We start from the raw sequence: 21,562 nt of genomic DNA, 5'->3' as shown, positions 1-21,562 counted from the left end.
AGTCACTTGGCTGTGTCGCCCCCCCGGTGAATCTGTGCTACATAGTCCCTGAAGCCCCTGTGCTTTGATCTCTCCAGGTCCCAGTCCCCGACTCCCCAAGTGTGCATTTGTTGCCCTCTCCAATTTGGTGCCGGTTACACGGTGAGTGCCCGAGGGTTAGCGGACTGTCCCATGTTGATGCCCCCAAATCCCTGTCCTGGCTGAAGAAGAGTATTTCCCACGTCCACCCAGCATGGTGGGTGAGAAGGGGAAGTCTGTACTGGGTTCCCCGTTTCACAGGGCCCCCAAACCAAGCAGCATTGCGACCTGCTGTGCGGGGTTGCAGCGTCACTCAGGTTTGGCCCAGCACCCCTCTGTCTGCATCTTCCCCTCCCCAACTCAGCCGCCCTTTGATGCAGAGCGACAAAAAGTAAAACTAGGACATCGCCTACACTGTAAGCACAACATGGGGAGGATGGGAGCAGACGGGGGGGCGGAGAATCCTCGCTGGCTTAGGGAATGTGATGCAACAGCAGCCCCTTGGGATCCAGACGCTGCAGTGATCAGCACCCAAGAAATGCACGGTTAAGCAGGTCCAGGGTGTTCAGGGGCACTGAAGGGATTTAGCTCCCTGCAGCTTTTTCCCTTAAAAAGCTCCTCCTTGTGGCTGCATAAGAACTGTTCTCCAGCCAGGCCAGCTTCCAGCCTGGAGCAATAGCTCCGGGAGACATGACAGTCATTCCCGTTTAGAGAAAAAGAGTGTTAATTCTGAAACCTCTTGATGGCTGCTGAAACTGCAGCCAGGTTAACTATTTCACTGCTGAGTGTATTAGCGGAAATATCCTGCTACAGCAAGCCATTATTTCAGCCTGCCTTTCCCCTGGTAACCAGACACATTATTCTCCTCTGCACTCATGCAACTGAGCTGGGCCTAGCCCTGACAGGGTGCTTGAGTGGAGCAGCTGCTGATGGTTTCTCCATCATGTTGTCTCCCTGTGCTGGGAGCAGGGGGGAGATGCCACAGCAGTGCTGGGCTGCACTAGCTGTTTCTAATGAGTGCTACCAGTTGGGACTAAAGAGTAGGAACATTCTAATGTAGACGCAATCAGGAATTCAGTCCCCAGCCACCTCTCTTTCCCCCTGCCCAAACCGAGGAGGGGAACACGTAGCCACATCTGGGCTTGGCCACATCTTGACTTTATTGATCACAATTTCAGCCACCTCCTGTGTGCCAAAACCCCAGCAACCCCATGTTCCCTAATGCACCCTCCCCAGCTGCCAACCCTTCCAGCTTCTCCACCTGACAACTCCTGAGAGGCTAGCATAGTTGTCAATGCAAAAAGCCTGGGGGCAGGGTAAGATCAGCTGAGCTTCGCCTTGGCAGGAGTTTGCTGAGCAGCAGCTTCCCGGCTCCCCCAGGAGCGACTCAGAGAGGTACAGGTCAGCAGGCTGGGAGCTCATTCAAGGGCATCTGGCAGTGGCCTGGGATCTGGGAGAGAAGCAGAGAACTCAGCTGGGAAGCATATTGGCTAGAGAGGGGCCAGGTGCAGCAGGAGACCTTGGAAGCAGCCTGCAGGCAGATCGGAGACAATGGCTAGGACTCAGTGATGCCACTCATGCCAGGACTGAACTTTGGCTGGTGGAAGCTACAGATCTCTGCTTAATTGCAGAAATGGTTACACTTGCACCCCTCTATTGGGCTGCTCCCAGGGGCCCGTTAGGAACTGTTGCATTGATCGCCTCGTGAAACTCCCTGAACCATTCCTGGGGATGATTTGCCTCCTTCCCATCAGCTCTCATAATCTTTTCCCTCCAGCTGTGTGGAAGTGGGAATTGCGGGGGGGGACGACGACGACAGCCTGCAGAGCCTAGCAGCTGACCTGCCCCCTGCACTTACTGCTGAATCTGGAGTACACTTGGGACACCTCTGAACATCTGGAGGGGGTTGGTGGATCACAGTTCCCCTCCCAAGTAACAGGGTTGGCTGCTAGCCAAGCTCCTCCTCATAGCCAGAGGTCACCTTGCAGCACTCCGTCCCTGCTGTCTCCTTTACAGGGTTCCTTAACCAAACTCAAGAGAGTCCAAAGGAAATTGAAACATTCTCCACCTGCAGTCCAATTTATTCACTCTTCACATATAAATTAGCCATCCAGGCCCCAAACTCAGTTCAACATCTGTCTCTCCTTCATTGGGGTGTTCCCAGCCCTCTTTCCCAGATCTGCACTTTCAAAGTCTCTGCAAGAACTCATCTTGCTCCCTGCAGCAGTTTCCTTCACCTTCTTGCCAACTACAACTTCTCAGACCTCTATTTCCTGAGTGGTTCTCCTAGCTTGGATCAGCCACCTGTGGCCTTTTATAGGGAATTCCTGATCCCACTCAGGCGGGGCTCATCATGTTATTAGGGTTGGCTTAGTCCCAGGATCTGCACTCCATAGGCAAGACACTCTGTTACAGCCCTCCAGCAAAATAAGGAACAGCTGCGCAGATTTGACCATTCATTCCCATACTCAGCTCAGCAAAAGACACCATTTATTGGCTTTACCCGATGCTGCCACACAATTGCTCATCTGCTGCTCCAAAGGCTACAGAAATCAGAAGGGAAAAGGGATAGGCACAGAATTTAGACTTAGCTGGCCCCAGAGCCTTTGCTGCTTCTTCTTCCATATGACTTAAAACCAGCAGTGTTAGATGTCCAAGCCTAGGTTTGCAATCCACTCGATTGCTTCAGGTGAGGCACAGTAATTTGCAGAGAGCCCACCAGGATAGCATCAATATCCCAAATGATTCATGAGATATTCCATAGTCTGAAGTCCCTTTCCCCCAGGCACAAATAGGACTATGCCTCAGTTCCCCTTTATGGAGAAGGTAGGTGCATCTGCCATGTGATCATAGAATCATAGAATATCAGGGTTGGAAGGGACCCCAGAAGGTCATCTAGTCCAACCCCCTGCTCAAAGCAGGACCAATTCCCAGTTAAATCATCCCAGCCAGGGCTTTGTCAAGCCTGACCTTAAAAACCTCTAAGGAAGGAGATTCTACCACCTCCCTAGGTAACGCATTCCAGTGTTTCACCACCCTCTTAGTGAAAAAGTTTTTCCTAATATCCAATCTAAACCTCCCCCACTGCAACTTGAGACCATTACTCCTCGTTCTGTCATCTGCTACCATTGAGAACAGTCTAGAGCCATCCTCTTTGGAACCCCCTTTCAGGTAGTTGAAAGCAGCTATCAAATCCCCCCTCATTCTTCTCTTCTGCAGGCTAAACAATCCCAGCTCCCTCAGCCTCTCCTCATAACTCATGTGTTCCAGTCCCCTAATCATTTTTGTTGCCCTTCGCTGGACTCTCTCCAATTTATCCACATCCTTCTTGAAGTGTGGGGCCCAAAACTGGACACAGTACTCCAGATGAGGCCTCACCAATGTCGAATAGAGGGGAACGATCACGTCCCTCGATCTGCTCGCTATGCCCCTACTTATACATCCCAAAATGCCATTGGCCTTCTTGGCAACAAGGGCACACTGCTGACTCATATCCAGCTTCTCGTCCACTGTCACCCCTAGGTCCTTTTCCACAGAACTGCTGCCTAGCCATTCGGTCCCTAGTCTGTAGCTGTGCATTGGGTTCTTCCGTCCTAAGTGCAGGACCCTGCACTTATCCTTATTGAACCTCATCAGATTCCTTTTGGCCCAATCTTCCAATTGGTCTAGGTCCTTCTGTATCCTATCCCTCCCCTCCAGCGTATCTACCACTCCTCCCAGTTTAGTATCATCCGCAAATTTGCTGAGAGTGCAATCCACACCATCCTCCAGATCATTTATGAAGATATTGAATAAAACCGGCCCCAGAACCGACCCTTGGGGCACTCCACTTGATACCAGCTGCCAACTAGACATGGAGCCATTGATCACTACCCGTTGAGCCCGACAATCTAGCCAGCTTTCTACCCACCTTATAGTGCATTCATCCAGCCCATACTTCCTTAACTTGCTGACAAGAATACTATGGGAGACCGTGTCAAAAGCTTTGCTAAAGTCAAGAAACAATACATCCACTGCTTTCCCTTCATCCACAGAACCAGTAATCTCATCGTAAAAGGCGATTAGATTAGTCAGGCATGACCTTCCCTTGGTGAATCCATGCTGGCTGTTCCTGATCACTTTCCTCTCATGATGTGTGGCTGCAATTGAAAATGGACTCTATTTTCCATGTGAGTGAAAAGCCACTGGGTTCTTCACTTGAGGCACTGGTATGGTGTTTCTTTGGGTCACCAGCGTCCTTCACCTTGCTCACCATTGACTTCTGTGAGGGAAGACCCCGAATCCTCAAGCTCTTGCCCTGCAAGCCAAAAAAGTTTCCTGGATTTGAGTGATGACAATCAGCTCAGAGTCTGTCCTGTTACATGCTAAGGCACAACCAATGTCAAATCAGTATCTGAACATCGCTCAGTGAAGCCGCAGCCTGAACAGCAAACAGAACAGCCCATGCTTATCTCCTCTCTAATAAAAAGAACAGGAGTACTTGTGGCACCTTAGGGTATGTCTACACTATGAAATTAGGTTGAATTTATAGAAGTCATTTTTTTAGAAATCGTTTTATGTAGTCAAGTGTGTGTGTCCCCACAGAAAATGCTCTAAATGCATTAAGAGCATTAACTCGGCGGAGTGCTTCCACAGTACCGAGGCTAGCGTCGACTTCTGGAGCGTTGCACTGTGGGTAGCTATCCCACAGTTCCTGCAGTCTCCGCCAGCCATTGGAATTCTGGGTTGAGATCCCAGTGCCTGATGGGGCAAAAACATTGTCGCGGGTGGTTCTGAGTGCATGTCTTCAGGCCCTCCCTCCCTCCCTCCCTCCGTGAAAGCAACAGCAGACAATCTGTCGTGCCTTTTTTCCTGAGTTACCTGTGCAGATGCCATACCACGGCAAGCATGGAGCCCGCTCAGCTCACTGTCACCGTACATCTCCTGGGTGCTGGCAGACATGGTATTGCATTGCTACACAGCAGCAGTTCATTGCCTTGTGGCAGCAGACGGTGCAATAGGCCTGATAACCATCGTCATCATGTCTGAGGTGCTCTTGGCTGCCTCGGTAAGGTCAGTCAGGAGCACCTGGGCAGACATGGGAGCAGGGACTGAAATAGGAGTGACTCGACCAGGTCATTCTCTTTAGTCCTGCCGGCAGTCGTATTGCACCTTCTGGCAAGCAGGCAGGAGAGGAGGATGGCTAGCAGACCTACTGCACCATCTGCTGCCAGCCAAAGATTTAAAAGATAGACGGAGTGGATCAAAACAAGAAATACACCAGATTTGTTTTGTATTCATTTGCTCCACACGCCCTCCCGCCCTCTGTGAAATCAACGGCCGACAATCGTTTCGGTGAGGTCTGTCAGGGAACCTTGAAAAGTTTAATAGAGATTCAGTCCTGCTTGGCATACTAGGGGGAAGAGATGACTCAGTGAGGTGAGCATTGGCCTGCTAAACCCAGGGTTTTGAGTTCAATCCTTGAGCAGGCCATTCTGTGTGATAGTTGTTTTTGTTTCTCCTTGATGTAAAGCCACCCCCTTTGTTGATTTTCATTCCCTGTAAGCCAACCCTGTAAGCCATGTCGTCAGTCGCCCCTCCCTACGTCAGAGCAACGGCAGACAATCGTTCCGCGCCTTTTTTCCATGCAGACACCACACCATGGCAAGCATGGAGCCTGCTCAGATCACTTTGGCAATTAGGAGCATATTAAACACCATGCACATTATCCAGCAGTATATGCAGCACCAGAACCTGCCGAAGTGAAACCGGGCGAGTAGACGATGTCAGCACAGTGACGAGAGTGATGAGGACATGGACACAGACTTCTCTCAAAGCACGGGCCCTGGCAATGTGGGCATCATGGTGCTAATGGGGCAGGTTCATGCTGTGGAATGCCAATTCTGGGCCCGGGAAACAAGCACAGACTGGTGGGACCACATAGTGTTGCAGGTCTGGGACGATTCCCAGTTGCTGCGAAATTTTTGCATGCGTAAGGGCACTTTCATGGAACTTTGTGACTTGCTTTCCCCTGCCCTGAAGCACCAGAACACCAAGATGAGAGCAGCCCTCACAGCTGAGAAGTGAGTGGCAATAGCCCTGTGGAAGCTTGCAATGCCAGACAGCTACCGGTCAGTCGGGAATTAATTTGGAGTGGGCAAATCTACTGTGGGGGCTGCTGTGATGCAAGTAGCCAACGCAATCAAAGATTTGCTGATATCAAGGGTAGTGACCCTGGGAAATGTGCAGGTCATAGCGGATGGCTTTGCTGCAATGGGATTCCGTAACTGTGGTGGGGCTATAGACGGAACCCGTATCCCTATCTTGGTACCAGAGCACCAAGCTGGTGAGTACATAAACCGCAAGGGGAACTTTTCCATGGTGCTGCAAGCTCTGGTGGATCACAAGGGACGTTTCACCAACATCAACGTGGGATGGCCGGGAAAGGTGCATGACGCTCACATCTTCAGGAACTCTGGTCTGTTTCAAAAGCTGCAGGATGGGACTTTATTCCCAGACCAGAAAATAACTGTTGGGGATGTTGAAATGCCTAGTTCTCCTTGGGGACCCGGCCTACCCCTTAATGCCCTGGCTCATGAAGCCGTACACAGGCAGCCTGGACAGTAGTCAGGAGCTGTTCAACTACAGGCTGAGCATGTGCAGAATGGGGGTAGAATGTGCATTTGGACATTTGACAGCATGCTGGCGCCGTTTACTGACTCGGTTAGTCCTCAGCGAAACCAATATTCCCATTGTTATTACTGCTTGCTGTGTGCTCCACAATATCTGTGAGTGTAAGGGGGAGACATTTATGGCTGGGTGGGAGTTTGAGGCAAATTGCCTGGCCTCTGGTTACGCGCAGCCAGACACCAGGGCGGTTAGAAGAGCACAGGAGGGTGTGGTGCGCATCAGAGAAGCTTTGAAGACCAGTTTCATGACTGGCCAGGCTACGGTGTGAAAGTTCTGTTTGTTTCTCCTTGATGAAACCTGTCCCGCCCTCCTCCCCCCGCCCCCCTCCCCATTGGTTCACTCTACTTCCCTGTAAGCTAACCACCCTCCCCTCCTCCCTTTGATCACTAGAGGCAATAACGTCATTGTTGCTTCACATTCATGCATTCTTTATTAATTCATCACAAATAGGGGGATAACTGCCAAGGTAGCCCAGGAGGGGTGGTGAAGGAGGGAAGTACCAGATGGGGTGGTAGAGGAGGGAAGGACAAGGCCACACTGCACTTTAAAACTTATTGAATGCCAGCCTTCTGTTGCTTGGGCAATCCTCTGGGTGGAGTGGCTGGGTGTCCGGAGAGCCCCCCCCCCCACCATATTCTTGGGCATCTGGGTGAGGAGCCTATGGAACTTGGGGAGGAGGGCAGTTGGTTACACAGGGGCTGTAGCGGTGGTCTGTGCTACAGCTGCCTTTCCTGCAGCTCAACCATACACTGGAGCATATTAGTTTGACCCTCCAGCAGCCTCAGCATTGAATCCTGCCTCCTCTCATCATGCTGCCGCCACCTATCAGCTTCAGCCCTCTCTTCAGCCCACCACTTACCCTCTTCAGCCTGTAACCTCTCCTCCCGGTCATTTTGTGCTTTCCTGCACTCTGACATTGTCTGCCTCCATGCATTCGTCTGTGCTCCGTCAGTGTGGGAGGACAGCATAAGGTCAGAGAACATTTCATTGCAAGTGCATTTTTTTCGCCTACTAATCTTTGCTAGCCTCTGGGAAGGAGAAGATCCTGTGATCCTTGAAACACATGCAGCTGGTGGAGAAAAAGAAAGGGACAGTGGTTTTAAAAAGACACATTTTATAGAACAATGGGTACACTCTTTCATGGTAAACCTTGCTGTTAACATTACATACTAGCACATGTGCTTTTGTTACAAGGTTGCATTTTGCCTCCCCCCACCGTATGGCTAACCCCCCTCTCCTCCCTCCCACCACCACCTGGCTAACAGCAGGGAACATTTCTGTTCAGCCACAGGCAAACAGCCCAGCAGGAACGGGCACCTCTGAATGTCCCCTTAAGAAAAGCACCCTATTTCAACCAGGTGACCATGAATGATATCATTCCCCTGAGGATAACAGAGAGATAAAGAACGGGTGTTGTTTGAATGCCAGCAAACATATGCTGCAATGCTTTGTTCTGCAATGATTCCCAACTACGTTCTACTGGCCAGGCGTGGTAAAGTGTCCTACCATGGTGGATGGAATAAGGCTGCCCTCCCCAGAAACCTTTTGCAAAGGCTTTGGGAGTACATCCAGGAAAGCTTTATGGAAATATCCCTGGAGGATTTCCGTTCCATCCCCAGACACGTTAACAGACTTTTCCAGTAGCTGTACTGGCCACGCATGCCAGGGCAAATTAATCATTAAACATGCTTGCTTTTAAACCATGTATACTATTTTAAAAGGTACACTCACCAGATGTCTCTTCTCCACCTGGTGGGTCCGGGAGGCAGCCTTGCATGGGTTCGGGGGGTACTGGCTCCAGGTTGAGGGTGAGAAACAGTTCCTGGCTGTCGGGAAAACTGGTTTCTCCACTTGCTTGCTGTGAGCTATATTCGGGTCCCTTTTATGGCCTCTGTCCTTCATGCCCTGGGAGATTTTGACAAATGTTTTGGCATTTTGAAAACTGGAATGGAGTTCTGATAGCACAGATTCCTCTCCCCATACAGCGATCAGATCCCATACCTCCCCTTCGGTCCATGCTGGAGCTCTTTTGCAATTCTGGGACTCCATCATGGTCATCTCTTGCCACGCTGGCCAAACAGGAAATGAGATTCAAAAGTTCGCAGGCCTTTTCCTGTCTACCTGGCCAGTGCATCTGAGTTGAGAGTGCTGTCCAGAGCGGTCACAATGGAGCACTCTGGAATAGCTCCCGGAGGCCAGTACCGGCGAATTGCATCCACACTACCCCAAATTTGACCCGGCAAGGCTGATTTCAGTAGTAATCCCCTTGTCAGGGGTGGAGTAAGGAAATCGATTTTAAGAGCCCTTTAAGTCCAAAAAAAAAGGGCTTCGTCATGTGGACGGGTGCAGAGTTAAATCGATTTAACGCTGCTAGATTTGACCTCAACTCCTAGTGTAGACCAGGGCTAAGCGATAGAGACTAACAAATTTATTTGAGCATAAGCTTTTGTGGACTACAGCTCACTTCATCGGATGCATAGAATGGAACATATATTAAGAAGATATTTATACATACAGAGAACATGAAAAGGTGGAAGTACCCATACCAACTGTAAAAGGCTAATTAATTAAGAGGAGCTATTATCAGCAGGGGAAAAAAAAACTTTTGAAGTGATAATCAAGATGGTCCATTTTGGACAGTTGACACAAAGGTGTGAGGATACTTAACATGGGGAAATAGATTAAACTAGTGTAATGACTGAGCCATTCCCAGTCTCTGTTCAAACCTAAGTTAATGGTATCTAGTTTGCATATTAATTCAAGTTCAGCAGCTCCTCCTTGGAGTCTGTTTTTGAAGCTTTTCTGTTGCAAAATTGCCACCTTTAAGTCTGTCACTGAGTGATTAGAAAAGGAGTACTTGTGGCACCTTAGAGACTAACCAATTTATTAGAGCATAAGCTTTCATGAGCTACAGCTCACTTCCTCAGATGCATATCGTGGAAACTGCAGCAGACTTTATATACACACAGAGAATATGAAACAATACCTCCTCCCACCCCACTGTCCTGCTGGTAATAGCTTATCTAAAGTGATCATCAGGTGGGCCATTTCCAGCACAAATCCAGGTTTTCTCACCCTCCACCCCCCCACACAAATTCACTCTCCTGCTGGTGATAGCCCATCCAAAGTGACAACTCTTTACACAATGTGCATGACAATCAAGTTGGGCTATTTCCTGCACAAATCCAGGTTTTCTCACATCCCCCCCACCCCCATACACACACAAACTCACTCTCCTGCTGGTAATAGCTCATCCAAACTGACCACTCTTCAAGTTTAAATCCAAGTTAAACCAGAACATCTGGGGGGGGGGGGGGTAGGAAAAAACAAGAGGAAACAGGCTACCTTGCATAATGACTTAGCCACTCCCAGTCTCTATTTAAGCCTAAATTAATAGTATCCAATTTGCAAATGAATTCCAATTCAGCAGTTTCTCGCTGGAGTCTGGATTTGAAGTTTTTTTGTTTTAAGATAGCGACCTTAGAGGTTGAAGTGTTCTCCTACCAGTTTTTGACTGTTATGATTCCTGATGTCAGATATGTGTCCATTTATTCTTTTGCATAGAGAAAAACACCTATCTTGCTCTCTCTAGTGTACCTATCAAGGGATATTTTGAGTTTTAATTGCTGGAGGCCTATTTGGGGCGGGGGGGGGGGGAGGGGAGGAGGAAGAATCTGAATATAGTAGAATACAACAGATTATAAGGTGCAAAGGAACCATTAGATCATCCTTGTCTGACCTCCAGATAACATAGTCCAGAGAATCTCCCGTAGTGATAGGATACAGAGGGACCTAGACAAATTAGAGGATTGGGCCAAAAGAAATCTGATGAGGTTCAACAAAGACAAGTGCAGAGTCCTGCACTTAGGATGGAAGAATCCCATGCGCCGCTACAGACTAGGAACCAAATGGCTCGGCAGCAGTTCTGCAGAAAAGGACCTAGTGGTTACAGTGGACGAGAAGCTGGATATGAGTCAACAGTTGCCAAGAAGGCCAATGGCATTGTGGGATGTATACGTAGGAGCATTGCCAGCAGATCGAGGGATGTGATCATTCCCCTCTATTCGACATTGGTGAGGCCTCATCTGGAGTACTGTGTCCAGTTTTGGGCCCCACACTACAAGAAGGATGTGGAAAAATTGGAAAGAGTCCAGCAGAGGTTAACAAAAATGATTAGGGGACTGGAACACATGACTTATAAGGAGAAGCTGAGGGAACTGGGATTATTTAGTCTGCGGAAGAGAAGAATGAGGGGGGATTTGATAGCTGCTTTCAACTACCTGAAAGGGGGTTCCAAAGAGGATGGATCTAGACTGTTCTCATTGGTAGCTGATGACGGAACAAGGAGTAATGGTCTTAAGTTGCAGTGGGGGAGATTTAGGTTGGATATTAGGAAAAACTTGTTCACTAGGAGGGTGGAGAAACACTGAAATGCGTTACCTAGGGAGGTGGTGGAATCTCCTTCCTTAGATATTTTTAAGGTCAGGCTTGACAAAGCCCTGGCTGGGATGATTTAGTTGGTGTTGGTCCTGTTTTGAGCAGGGGGTTGGACTAGATGACCTCCTGAGGTCCCTTCCAACCTTGATATTCTATGATTCTATGATCCCTGCCTCCAGCCCAGTATAGAACTGGGGATCTGTCTTCAGACAGAAAAGGATTGGCGAAGATGCCCCCAGTAGAGGAGATCTGTCTCCCCACATATCTCAGCTTCTCTCTATGGGGCAGCAAGGGGATTGCCCTTTGCCTGCTATACAGGTAGTGATACTGATAGCTTTTGTAAAGTGCTTTGAGATCTATGGCTGAAAAGCTCTAGGTAAGAGCTGGGTGTTGAGCTCTGGCTCTCAGTGAGATTCAGAGAGTAATTCACCCTGGCCAAACATCAGTACACACAAGTAGGATTTGAGGGAAGAGGCTACAGCTTGGCTGACTCCTCTTGATCTCAGACACGTTCTCTGCTAGCCACTCCCCGTTCTGTCCTACTCACGCCACATGTTGGTTCGCCAACCAGAAGGCACCTCTGGTTGTTGGGTTGGCTGCTCTCCAAAGGATAGGGTATAACAATGGTGCTCACGTGACTCTTGGTATGTCCTTCCACTAGCTGTGTAGCTGATCCCACCAGTGCCAGTATTTGTTCTCCAGAGTCACCTTGCCAAACCCTTGAGAGTCTGTGTTGTCGAAACTGAGATAAGCGAATACAATGAATGGTATCAGAGATGGGGCGGGGGAGAGGTAGGGTGAGGGCTGGGACTGTGCATATAAAGGATGACACAGAAGGTTGCCAATGCTCTCTGAGATCCCCGAGTCCTGCCCCCAGCAGGAATCGTTGCCCAGAAGAAAAGGCAGAATGTTCCCCTGGGCCCTGGCTGTTGTGTGTGTGCTCTGCACGGCGACCAGCGCCACGGAGCAGTGCAGTGAGTATGACGGAGAGGGCCAGCAGGGTGCAATAGCTAGGCTCGGCTAATTCCATGTCTCCCTGGTGGTCCCTGAGCACAGTTAAGGAAATAAGCAGAGGTGGCACAATGGGTGCTGGTTCCCAGCATCAGTGAGAGCCAAGAGTCTCCAAAGAAAGTGAATCTGCATGGGGGGGAGGAGGCGGGAGGGCATGTTCCTTAATTCATACCCTGGGGCTGCCGAGGTGGCTCCCCAGGGCACATGCCCTCCTGAATGAATGTCTGCTTCTCTCCATCTCCAGCTGTCCCTCCTACGCAGCAGTACATGGTCACTGAACTCCAACGTAGAATGGAGAGCTCTGTCGTCCTGCAAAGCCCACCGAACCCCAGCATCCTGATTGCTTTGAACCTGGCTGGCGGCACACAGGATGGCATGAAGGAAAAGCTCATGGTGCAGCAGATAAAAGACAGGATCATCAAGGAAGGCACAGTGGGTAGGACACCAGAAATCAGATATTCTTCCCTGTGTGCCAGATCAAAAGCCCACTGAAGTCAACAGGAGATTTCCATTGACTTTGAAGGGCATTAGATTCAGGACTTCTGTGCATGCCCCAAGTCCCTTTTCCATATATCCTGCCCTTAGAAGACGAACTGGTATATCCTTTAGTCATAGAATCACAGAGATGTAGGGCTGGAAGGAACCTTGGGAGGTCCTCTAGTCTAGCCCCTTTTGCTGTGGCAGGACCACGTAAATCTAGACCATCCCTGACCAGTTTGTCCAACTTGTTCTTAAAACCCTCCAGTGACAGGGATTCCACAGCCTCTCTGAGTAACCTGTTCCAGTGCTTATCTAGCCTCGGAGTTAGAAAGTTTTTTCCTAATAAATAACCTAAATCTCCCCTGCTGCAAACTAAGTCGATTCCTTCTCGTCCTGCCCCCGATGGACATGGGGAACAATTGATCCCTGTCCTCTTTATAACAACCTTTTACATATTTGAAGACTGTTATCAGGTTCCCCCTCAGCTTTCTCTTCTCTAGACTAAATATGCCGAGATATTCAACCTTTTCTCATAGGTCAGGTGTTCTAAACCTCTTATTTGTGTTGCTGTCCTCTGGACTCTCTCCTATATGTCCCCAACTTTCTTAAAGTGTGGTACCCAGAACTGGACACAAGACTCCAGCTGAGGCCTCACCAGTGCTGAGTAGAGCAGAAAAACTACCATTCCCGTCTTATATACAACACTGCTGTTAATACACCCCAGAAACCACCCAGAATGACAGTTGCCTTTTTCGCAATAGCTTTGCACTGCTGGTTCATATTCAATTTGTGATCCATGACAGCCCCCGCATCCTTTGCTGCTGCCATGCTGCCTAGCCAGTCCTTTCTGCTGCTGCTCAACCAGTCTGACTGACCCTTCTGCCATCCTGATTTTGTATGATCACTGATCCGGAAGGATCTAGTGACCAGGTTTCCCCAGCAGCTATTGTAAGGAAGGATGTCAATGCTGACCCCTAGTGGCAATAGCAAAGAATATTCCTTCCAGGCACATTTTGCTGAGTTTGGAGGGGATTGTATTAATATTCCATGTTAATATCCTGGCCCTCTCCCACACCACACACATGCAACCGGTGAAGAGGACATTACATTTCCAGGTTACACACTGACAAGTAAGATTTCATATCTAGCCTTAATTGTGCCCCCTTGAGTATCACTAGGATAAAGGCTCTAATTACAGGATCTTGGACAATTTCTCAAATAAAACAGGGTTTCAGCTCAACAGGAGAAAGTCTCTGTAACTTATGAACCACTGAAAACCAGAAGAAAGGGAGGGAGGCTAGAATAGGAAGATTGACTACAGCAGTAGCTGCTTCTCCCCCTATGTATTTCTATACTGTTTTCATCCCAGTCTGAGATCCTTTCATCCAGCCACCTCTGGGGAACAGCATTTTATAATCCCTCACAGCAACACCACACAATGGTTTAGCACAGGAAATAGAGACAAATCCTGTGTTCAGTGGAAACGGGAGGGCAGATGGCCTGGGACATGAAGAAAACTGGGTTCTATTCCTAACTCTGCCACTTATTCCCTTGGGAGTCTCTCTGGGCCTCAGTTCCCCATCAGTAAAATGGGGACAATTATTATTTATTAGGTGTATTATGATAGCAGCTAGGGGTCCCAATCATGGACCAGGATCTGATTATGCAAGGTGCTGTACAGACATAGAACAAAAATCTTTGTTGATTTCGACTGGAGGTTCTTTGGGGCAGGAACTCTCTTGCACTGCAGGGATGTACAGTGCCTAGCACAACAGGGCCCAGATATCAACCAGGCCTCTTAGATGCTATCCTAGTAGAAATAATAATAAATCTAAGGTGGAATTTCAGGAGGAAGGATGTTGTTAGAGCTGGAATTCAGACAAGACTGCAGGCTTAAGCCTTGCTGTCATGAAGAGCAATACGGGATCTAAATTACACATGAGTGCTCAGGACCTCAGTTTTATAGCCCATCTGATAGACTGCACCTCCTAGCACTCTAGCAAGGTCCTGGAGGCCATACCGACTCCAGAGGAAGAGCAGTAAGTCACTATCACCCCTGTGTAGCATGCAAGTGTCCCTCAAATGTTGCCCATCCTAACAAAGCCCTATCACAAGCCCACTTAGCTTTGATAACAACACATGCTGTGCTGGCTGCCCCCAGCCCGTGCACTGACACCCTCACTCCTCCTGGTGTTTCAGACATGCAATCTGTTATAGCTTTAACCCAAGGAAACATAGGAAAGACATGATCTGTGCTGTGCCGAGGACCCCCTGATGAGTTGATTACACTTTCTCTCTCTCTCCTCCACTTCCACTCCTTGTCCTGAAGAAATGACCTCTGGCCAGGTGGCCCTCTACATCCTCGCCCTCATCTCGTCCTGCGAGGATCCCAAGTGCATCACAGCCAACATCAACTTGGTTGAAGTCTTGAAGTTGAAAACCAAGGAGGAGTTGACCTACTTGAGTAAGAGGGGGAGCAGGGCTTCAAAGGCATAAGAATTGGACCAGGACTCAGCAAGACTGGGTTCTGCTCCCAGGTCTGCCACTGGCCTGCTGGGAGACCTTGAGCAAGTCACCACACCATTCTGTACCTCAGTTTTGCCATCTGTGCAAATAATAATGATCCTGACCTTCTTTGTTAAGCGCTTTGAGATCTATGGACAAAAAGCACTATACAAGAGCTAGCTATTAGTATTCTAATCAGGGAAGAGCCTTAGGGACTGGACTCCAGGTCTCCTTGCACCTTTGGGGTCCTGCCCAAGTGTGCCTGGGATCTTGCTGTCCAGGAGGAGTGTCCTCTGCAAATCTCCCTGGAGGCAGCAGTTGCCCAGGTCAGCACTGCGCCACCATTTCAACTGAGGGAATCACTGGGATCTTTGCTCTTTTTCTTTACCCAAGTGAGTGGGCACTGTTGGAAAGTGTTGTCCTGAGAGCTTAGCACCTCGAAGGTCACCTTCTGTGTCTACAGTGGGTACAGCACAGACGAGGACCAGGACAAGGGGTGCACTTCCCCGCCTGATATACAGACACAACCTTTAAGGGAGGGGAGGCCCATTGTGTCTCGGTGGCCCAATGTTCAGTCACTCCTGCTCTGGTGCTTTTCAGGTGACCACAGCACACCCAAGACAACATTCTACCAGCTCAGCCTGGACACCCTGGCTCTGTGCCTGGAGGGGGCCAATGTCAATGAGGCAGCAGTAAGCCTGGCCAAGGAGGCACTGGCCAAGGACTTCTTTGTGGGTAAGAGCCGCAGCCAAGAATGCCAGCCCCTCCCACTACTGAGCCCCAGTGCCACTGGGGCTTGCTTCCAATTAGGCACCCTGCTCTGCTCACTGACCTCACCCCAACATACCTGCTGCTGAACCTCCCCATCATTGCCCCCTGCCTGCCCATCTGTGCCCCCATTACCCTGTCCTCCTCCTCACTGCCCCTCCCTGCCAGCTGCATGGAGCCATGCTCCAGAGAATGTGCTGCTTTAACCACCCTTGCTGTCTCCTTCCACCCCCAATGGTCGTGGTGACGATGGGGCGGGGGCTGATTTGCAGACACCGGAGCCATGGCGACTCTGGCACTGACCTGCGTGCACAATAGGCTGGTGAAGGCTGAGCAGAGCAGAATCCTGGCGCCCATCCATGAAGCACTGTACAAGCTCCGACAGCAGATCCTCAGGGCCGTGGAGACCAACACCGCCAATATATACAGCATCGGCTTGGCTCTTCAGGTACCAAATCCCCACCCCCTCCCTGCTGGAAGCACTGGCCTGGTGCAGAGCCCTCAACACACCTTGAGCCATGGGTCTGGCTGTGGCATGTCTGAGTCGAGGTCCCAGCCCACCATGCCCTGCTCTGTTAGAGGCCTCTCCCTCCTCTTTTGACAGGCGCTCAATGTCACTTCGGTGTCCTATCCCACCGGGGACTGGAGCTGCTCACAGACGCTAGCCAAGGTGCTCACCGAGATCTCCCAGGGAGCCTTCAACAACCCCATGGCTGCTGCCCAGATCCTCCCTTCTCTCGTGGGCAAAACCTACCTGAATGTGATCAGACTCAACTGCTCGTCAGATAAGGGTAAGGATCGCTCTGTAGCCCCTTCCCCCACCAGCCACTTCCCCAGCCCCTTGGAGCAATGCAACAATGACCCTGGGGTCCCAAGATCTCTCACCTGTTACTTTACCTTGGTAGAGGTCTGAGCTAACCGGCCCTGATCCTGGCCTCTGCTCCACTGGCCCCAAATAATCCCAGTGTTGAGGGTTTCCCTGGTTGGTAGAAGGCTACTGGAATAGGTCTCCTTCACACCCTGCGGCTGGCCCAGGACCACAATAAGTGCTCTAACCACTAGGGTGACCAGATGCTCCTATATCCTCTCTCTGCTCAGTCATGGTGAAATACACCATCATCAACCACCTCAGGGGGCAACACTTCACCCACACCATCTCCGTGAGCGTACCCAAAGGCTCTGTGCTGCTCTCCGTCCTGCAAGCAGCTCAGCAGGACAATCCACAGGACTTCAGGTGAGCAAGGCAGGCCTCATGTGGCTACAGGTTCATCCTCCTTTTTGATCATTCTCTCCCTACTGGTGCGTCAGTTTCCCTGTTTGCCTCTGTCTCTCTCCTGATCCATCCCCTCTACATCCCTCTCCTTCCCTGCAGCCGACAACTGTACCCTCCACCCTGTTATCCTGGCTCCCTCCTGACTTTTGCCTTCGTTTCCCTTGCAGCTATGAAACAGAGCAGACATCCTGGGGCCTCATGGTGGTCTCCATCAACAACCGGGCTGCCAACTCCAATGACAAGACCTACTGGCAGTTCCTCAACGGCACAGAGCCCCTGGAGCAAGGTGCGGGGTCTGAGGGGAAGGGAGTGGGCGGGACGGTTGTTGACAACCACCTGGCAGGGGAACGTGCTTGTCCTCAGAGTTGCATCAGTTCCGTCCAAGCGGGGCGTTTCATAGGAGGGAGGCAACAGCAAGAGCGAGAGTGAATTCCATCTGAGCAGCACCACTCCTGCTTTATCATCCTGTCCCATTTCTTCCAGGTGTCGACAGCTACATACCAAGTAACAACGAGCATATTGAGGCCATCTTCAGCACATACTGAGCACACAGGTGGCCTTGGGGAGGAAGGGGATGCAATCAAGAGCAGGAGAGGCCTCTTCTGTCGCCCTTCAAGACCCCTCTAGGCTGAGGAGATACATGCCCAGCCCATCACAGGGCTGTCAAGGGCAAATAAAAAGAGTTCTCTGGTTCTCACGGATCGCTGAGTGTTTATTTCAATCTGAGGTGTGACACTGGGCTCTCAACAAAGCTCTCGGCTTCTGAAGGGCTCCCCAATTTGGGATAGTCTCTACCAGCAAGCTCTAGGGACAGATGTGATTTCCTGCTTCTAAAGAGGACTCAGATCAGCTCACACCCAGATTATAGCTGGCCACATTAAGTCTTAAGTCTGCGTGAGTTAAGATTGAGACCAGCTTTCTGTTTAAAGCTTGACTTTTCTAAGTACTTCTAAAATCCACACGGTTATTTGGATTTCCTTGAAACTTGGTGTGCCTCATAACGTGCTTGCAAGAGTTAGTGTTCCAAATGTAGGGGCATTTGACCAAGGGATCCCCAAGATACAGCTCCTGAAAAAATGTTTTCCCCCGTACAGTTTGCAAATTTGATCAGTGTATATTGATAAAGTTCTTTCTGTCTAAAGAGGCTCCAGAATAGGCCATTCTCTCACAGGGATACCATTAAATTTTCTCCCCATTTAAAGAGGTCCCTAGAACAGGACATTGCTTCCTAACCAACACTAGGGGATTGATAAAGCTCTTCCCTTTTAACAAGCCCTCAGATTGGGCCATACACTTCAGGATAACAAGAGGGTATCAATAAAGTGTCTGGCATTCCAGGGGAATGATAACATTCTAAAGTGGCTCCAAGATGGGACGATCTCTTTTGAAAAACAACAGCATGCCATCAAGCAGTGGGTCTCAACCTTTTCCGTACTGTCATGGGGTTGATATACCCCGCCACAGGTGCTGGGCCAAGAAAGACAAAAAACGGAGATGACAGGTCAAGTGGCAAGAGTTTCCCAGGCTGTCTCTTGTCCCTAGGGTAACAGGGCCCTGCCTCTGGGGTCAATACAACTGTCCCTGTCAGGGTTCCCTCCCCACTCTGAACTCTAGGGTACAGATGTGGGGACCCAGATGAAAGACCCCCTAAGCTTATTTCTACCAGCTTAGGTTAAAACTTCCGCAAGGCACAAATTCTTTGCCCTTGGAGGGTACGCTGCCACCACCAAGTGATTTAACAAAGAATCAGGGAAAGGACCACTTGGAGTTCCTATTCCCCCAAAATATCCCCCCAAGCCCTTACACCCTCTTTCCTGGGGAGGCTTGAAAATAATATCCCAATCAATTGGTTACAAAGTGATCACAGACCCAAACTCCTGGCTCTTAGGACAACAGAGAAATTAGACAGGTTCTTAAAAGAAGGATTTTATTAAAAAAAAAAAAAGATAAAAATCACCTCTGTAAAATCACTTTACAGGGTAACAAAATATTCAAAAACACAGCATGACTTCCTCTAGGCTTAGTTTCAAAGTTACAAAAAACAGGAATAAACCTCCCTCCAGCAAAAGAAAAATTCACAAACAGAACAGAAGATAATCTAATACACCTTGCCTGGCTTTTACTTACAATTTTTGTAATATGAGAGACTTTTAGGATGGTTTATAGGAGAAGGAGTTTTCTGACCTAATGCTTCTCTGCTTCCCAAGAGAACACATAAAACAAAGCCTCCCCCACCCCCTTTGAAAGTATCTTCTTTCCCCATTGGTCCTTTTGATCAGGTGCCAACCAGGTTATTTGAGCTTCTTAACCCCTTACAGGTAAGGAGGAATTCTAGGCTACCCTTAGCTATATGGTTATGACAGTCCCTGTCTTCAGGGCAGTGCAGCCCAGCGGCCAGAGTTTACATGGTTGCCCTTGAGCAGTAGAGTGTGTTCCTTGGGGTGGTGACTGCTCCAGTGGTGGGTGTGGTGTGGGAGACCCAGATCCACCTTACTCCATTGAGTCCCGACCCAGGGCCCTGAGAAACCAATTCCTCCTGTGTTCAGGCTCAGTCGCTCTCTGCATCCAGTCCATTCTCCTGGGTCACTTCCTACCTTCACTTTCAGTGTAGTTAGTCTCCTGGTGTCAACTAACTCTTCTCCATCATCCTCAGTGTTTGCCTGGGTGTGTGTAGGGGCCTCAGCATGGTTAGCCTCTGCAGCCTAGGGCTCCTGAAGCCTGCAACACACATTCGCTCTCCTCCTCAGTCATCCTAAGCTGAGCTGAGCTGCTGCCTTTTATCCCTTGTCAGCAAGGGCAAGGGGGCCTGGCTTCTTCATCCCACAGAGTGTGGTTAACCATAGATGGGCCATTGCAGGGTTGATACACCCATATACCATGCAGGACATCGCCAATTCTTGGAATTAAATTGCAAGTCTTGCAATAATTGGTGTTTCTAACCCATTAGACTGCACTCCCCTCCCAGAGTTGGGGAGAGAATCGTGACTCCCATCACCCCCCTCACCCCCATTTCCAGCTCCCTGCATTGGAACAGCACCATCCAATGGAACAAATGTTGGTGCGACTCATGACAAGGTTGGCAGCTGGATGTTGGGTGGCTGAGGACACTCGGCTAGAGGTGATCTCCCATTAGGCAGGCAGCAGACAGTTTTTTCAATGAAAAGCTGAGAAACATGACCTGAGAGCTCCCTAGAGGCTCAGAACCCAGAAGGCAAAGAAAATGAACTCTCTATATATCTGTCTACCTATCGCTATATAAATCTCATTATTTCATGGAGATTTGGGGAGAGCCGACTCAAGGTATCATAATGCTTGGGGTTGGTGATGTTGCATGTGACCCCACATTACAGCAGTAAGGAGTTGCAGGGCTCCCCTCCCACCTTGCCATAATGAAAGGGAAGGGGGCTGAGGACCCACATGCTAAAAGATTTCCTGCCCCCAATCAGGCCATTCCTGCATGGTTCACACTGCATACTAGTCCCCACTGTGGATTATAGGCTAGGGGGATAATATGGGAGAGCCTCATTGTCTAGCAGGGCTGGGGGTATAATGTGGTTGAAAGGCTCCCCCAGCATGAGGGGAAGGGCGCATAGAACCCAGGAGTCCTGGCTCCCAGCCCCCCTGCTCTAACCACTAGGGTGACCATATTTTCCCAAAGGGAAAACAGGACACCCCACAGGGTCAGCCGTGTGTGAAGCCAGTCTGAGCCCCCCCTGTCTCCTGCCCCATGGGTCCACCCGAGACACCCCCACACACATCCCTACAGTGCATGAGGCCAGCCTGAGGATGCCCTCCCGTACACGGGGCCGGCCCAAGCTGCTCTCTGGAGCAGGTCTGGCGTGGCCGCTATCCCGCTTCCCGCACATTCCTCCACAGCCCGCACAGCATTGCATCCCACGTTTTTGGCAAAACTGTGTTTGTCCAGTTTGCTCTTGCCAGCCGATGATCATTTGGGAAGAGCAAATGGGACAAATGCACCGTTTTGCCAAAAAGTCGGGATGGCTGGGACAGGACTTAAAAACGGGACTGTCCACAAAATGGGACATATGGTCACCCTAACTAGACCCCTTCCCCTCCCTGAGCTGGTATGGAACCCAGGAGTCCTGATTCCCAGGCCTGCTGCACCCCATCCCCCTTGGTGGCAGCAAAGACTCATGGGGGGCCAGCCCATACTTTCTAGGACGAGGCTGATGGGGGGAAGGGGTGGCAACAGCGCTCCCTGGGGATCTGGTCCGCTCCCGACTGCTTCGCTTCCGCCGGCCTTGCAGGCTGGAACCCCATAGTTCCGGAACCAAACCTCCTGACTCTTGCTTCCCCCAGTGCAACATGCCTACAGGATTACCGGAAGTGGTTCCTCCCGGACGGATTAAAGAGCACTCCAAAAATGGCGGCGCCCTGTGG

General features: G+C 50.0%; 1 protein-coding gene and 1 long non-coding RNA gene across 2 annotated transcripts; one reads left to right on the top strand and one right to left on the bottom strand.

Moving 5' to 3' along the window:
- Nucleotides 1-7,111: 7,111 nt before the first annotated feature.
- LOC140912455 (uncharacterized) lies at nucleotides 7,112-8,760 on the bottom strand. Its single transcript, XR_012159287.2, has 3 exons — nucleotides 8,689-8,760; nucleotides 8,419-8,592; nucleotides 7,112-7,756 (listed from the first exon to the last, which is right to left on the bottom strand). It is a non-coding gene; the product is annotated as an uncharacterized LOC140912455 (long non-coding RNA).
- Nucleotides 8,761-12,273: 3,513 nt separating this feature from the next.
- CBLIF (cobalamin binding intrinsic factor) lies at nucleotides 12,274-17,706 on the top strand. The gene is made up of 8 exons (XM_073349220.1): nucleotides 12,274-12,571; nucleotides 14,945-15,079; nucleotides 15,721-15,855; nucleotides 16,161-16,336; nucleotides 16,493-16,679; nucleotides 16,987-17,122; nucleotides 17,329-17,447; nucleotides 17,645-17,706. The coding sequence occupies exons 1-8, from the start codon at nucleotides 12,352-12,354 to the stop codon at nucleotides 17,704-17,706; spliced, it is 1,170 nt and encodes a 389-aa protein (XP_073205321.1). The 5' UTR covers nucleotides 12,274-12,351.
- The last annotated feature ends 3,856 nt before the right edge of the window (nucleotides 17,707-21,562 follow it).

The sequence above is a fragment of the Lepidochelys kempii genome, chromosome 6, assembly GCF_965140285.1.
Source record: "Lepidochelys kempii isolate rLepKem1 chromosome 6, rLepKem1.hap1, whole genome shotgun sequence".
Taxonomy (NCBI): Eukaryota; Metazoa; Chordata; order Testudines; family Cheloniidae; genus Lepidochelys; species Lepidochelys kempii.
The sequence above is the reverse complement of the archived record's forward strand: the minus strand, read 5'-3'. Positions and strand labels throughout refer to the sequence as shown.

What these genes read in the sequence shown, in the direction of transcription:
- CBLIF (XM_073349220.1), top strand. Translation starts at nt 12,352, where the DNA reads ATGAATGTCTGCTTCTCTCCATCTCCAGCTGTCCCTCCTACGCAGCAG. An exon ending in GGCCAAGGACTTCTTTGTGG is followed by an intron (nt 15,856 to 16,160) that starts GTAAGAGCCGCA and finishes GCTGATTTGCAG; the next exon opens with ACACCGGAGCCATGGCGACT. An exon ending in GCATCGGCTTGGCTCTTCAG is followed by an intron (nt 16,337 to 16,492) that starts GTACCAAATCCC and finishes CTCTTTTGACAG; the next exon opens with GCGCTCAATGTCACTTCGGT.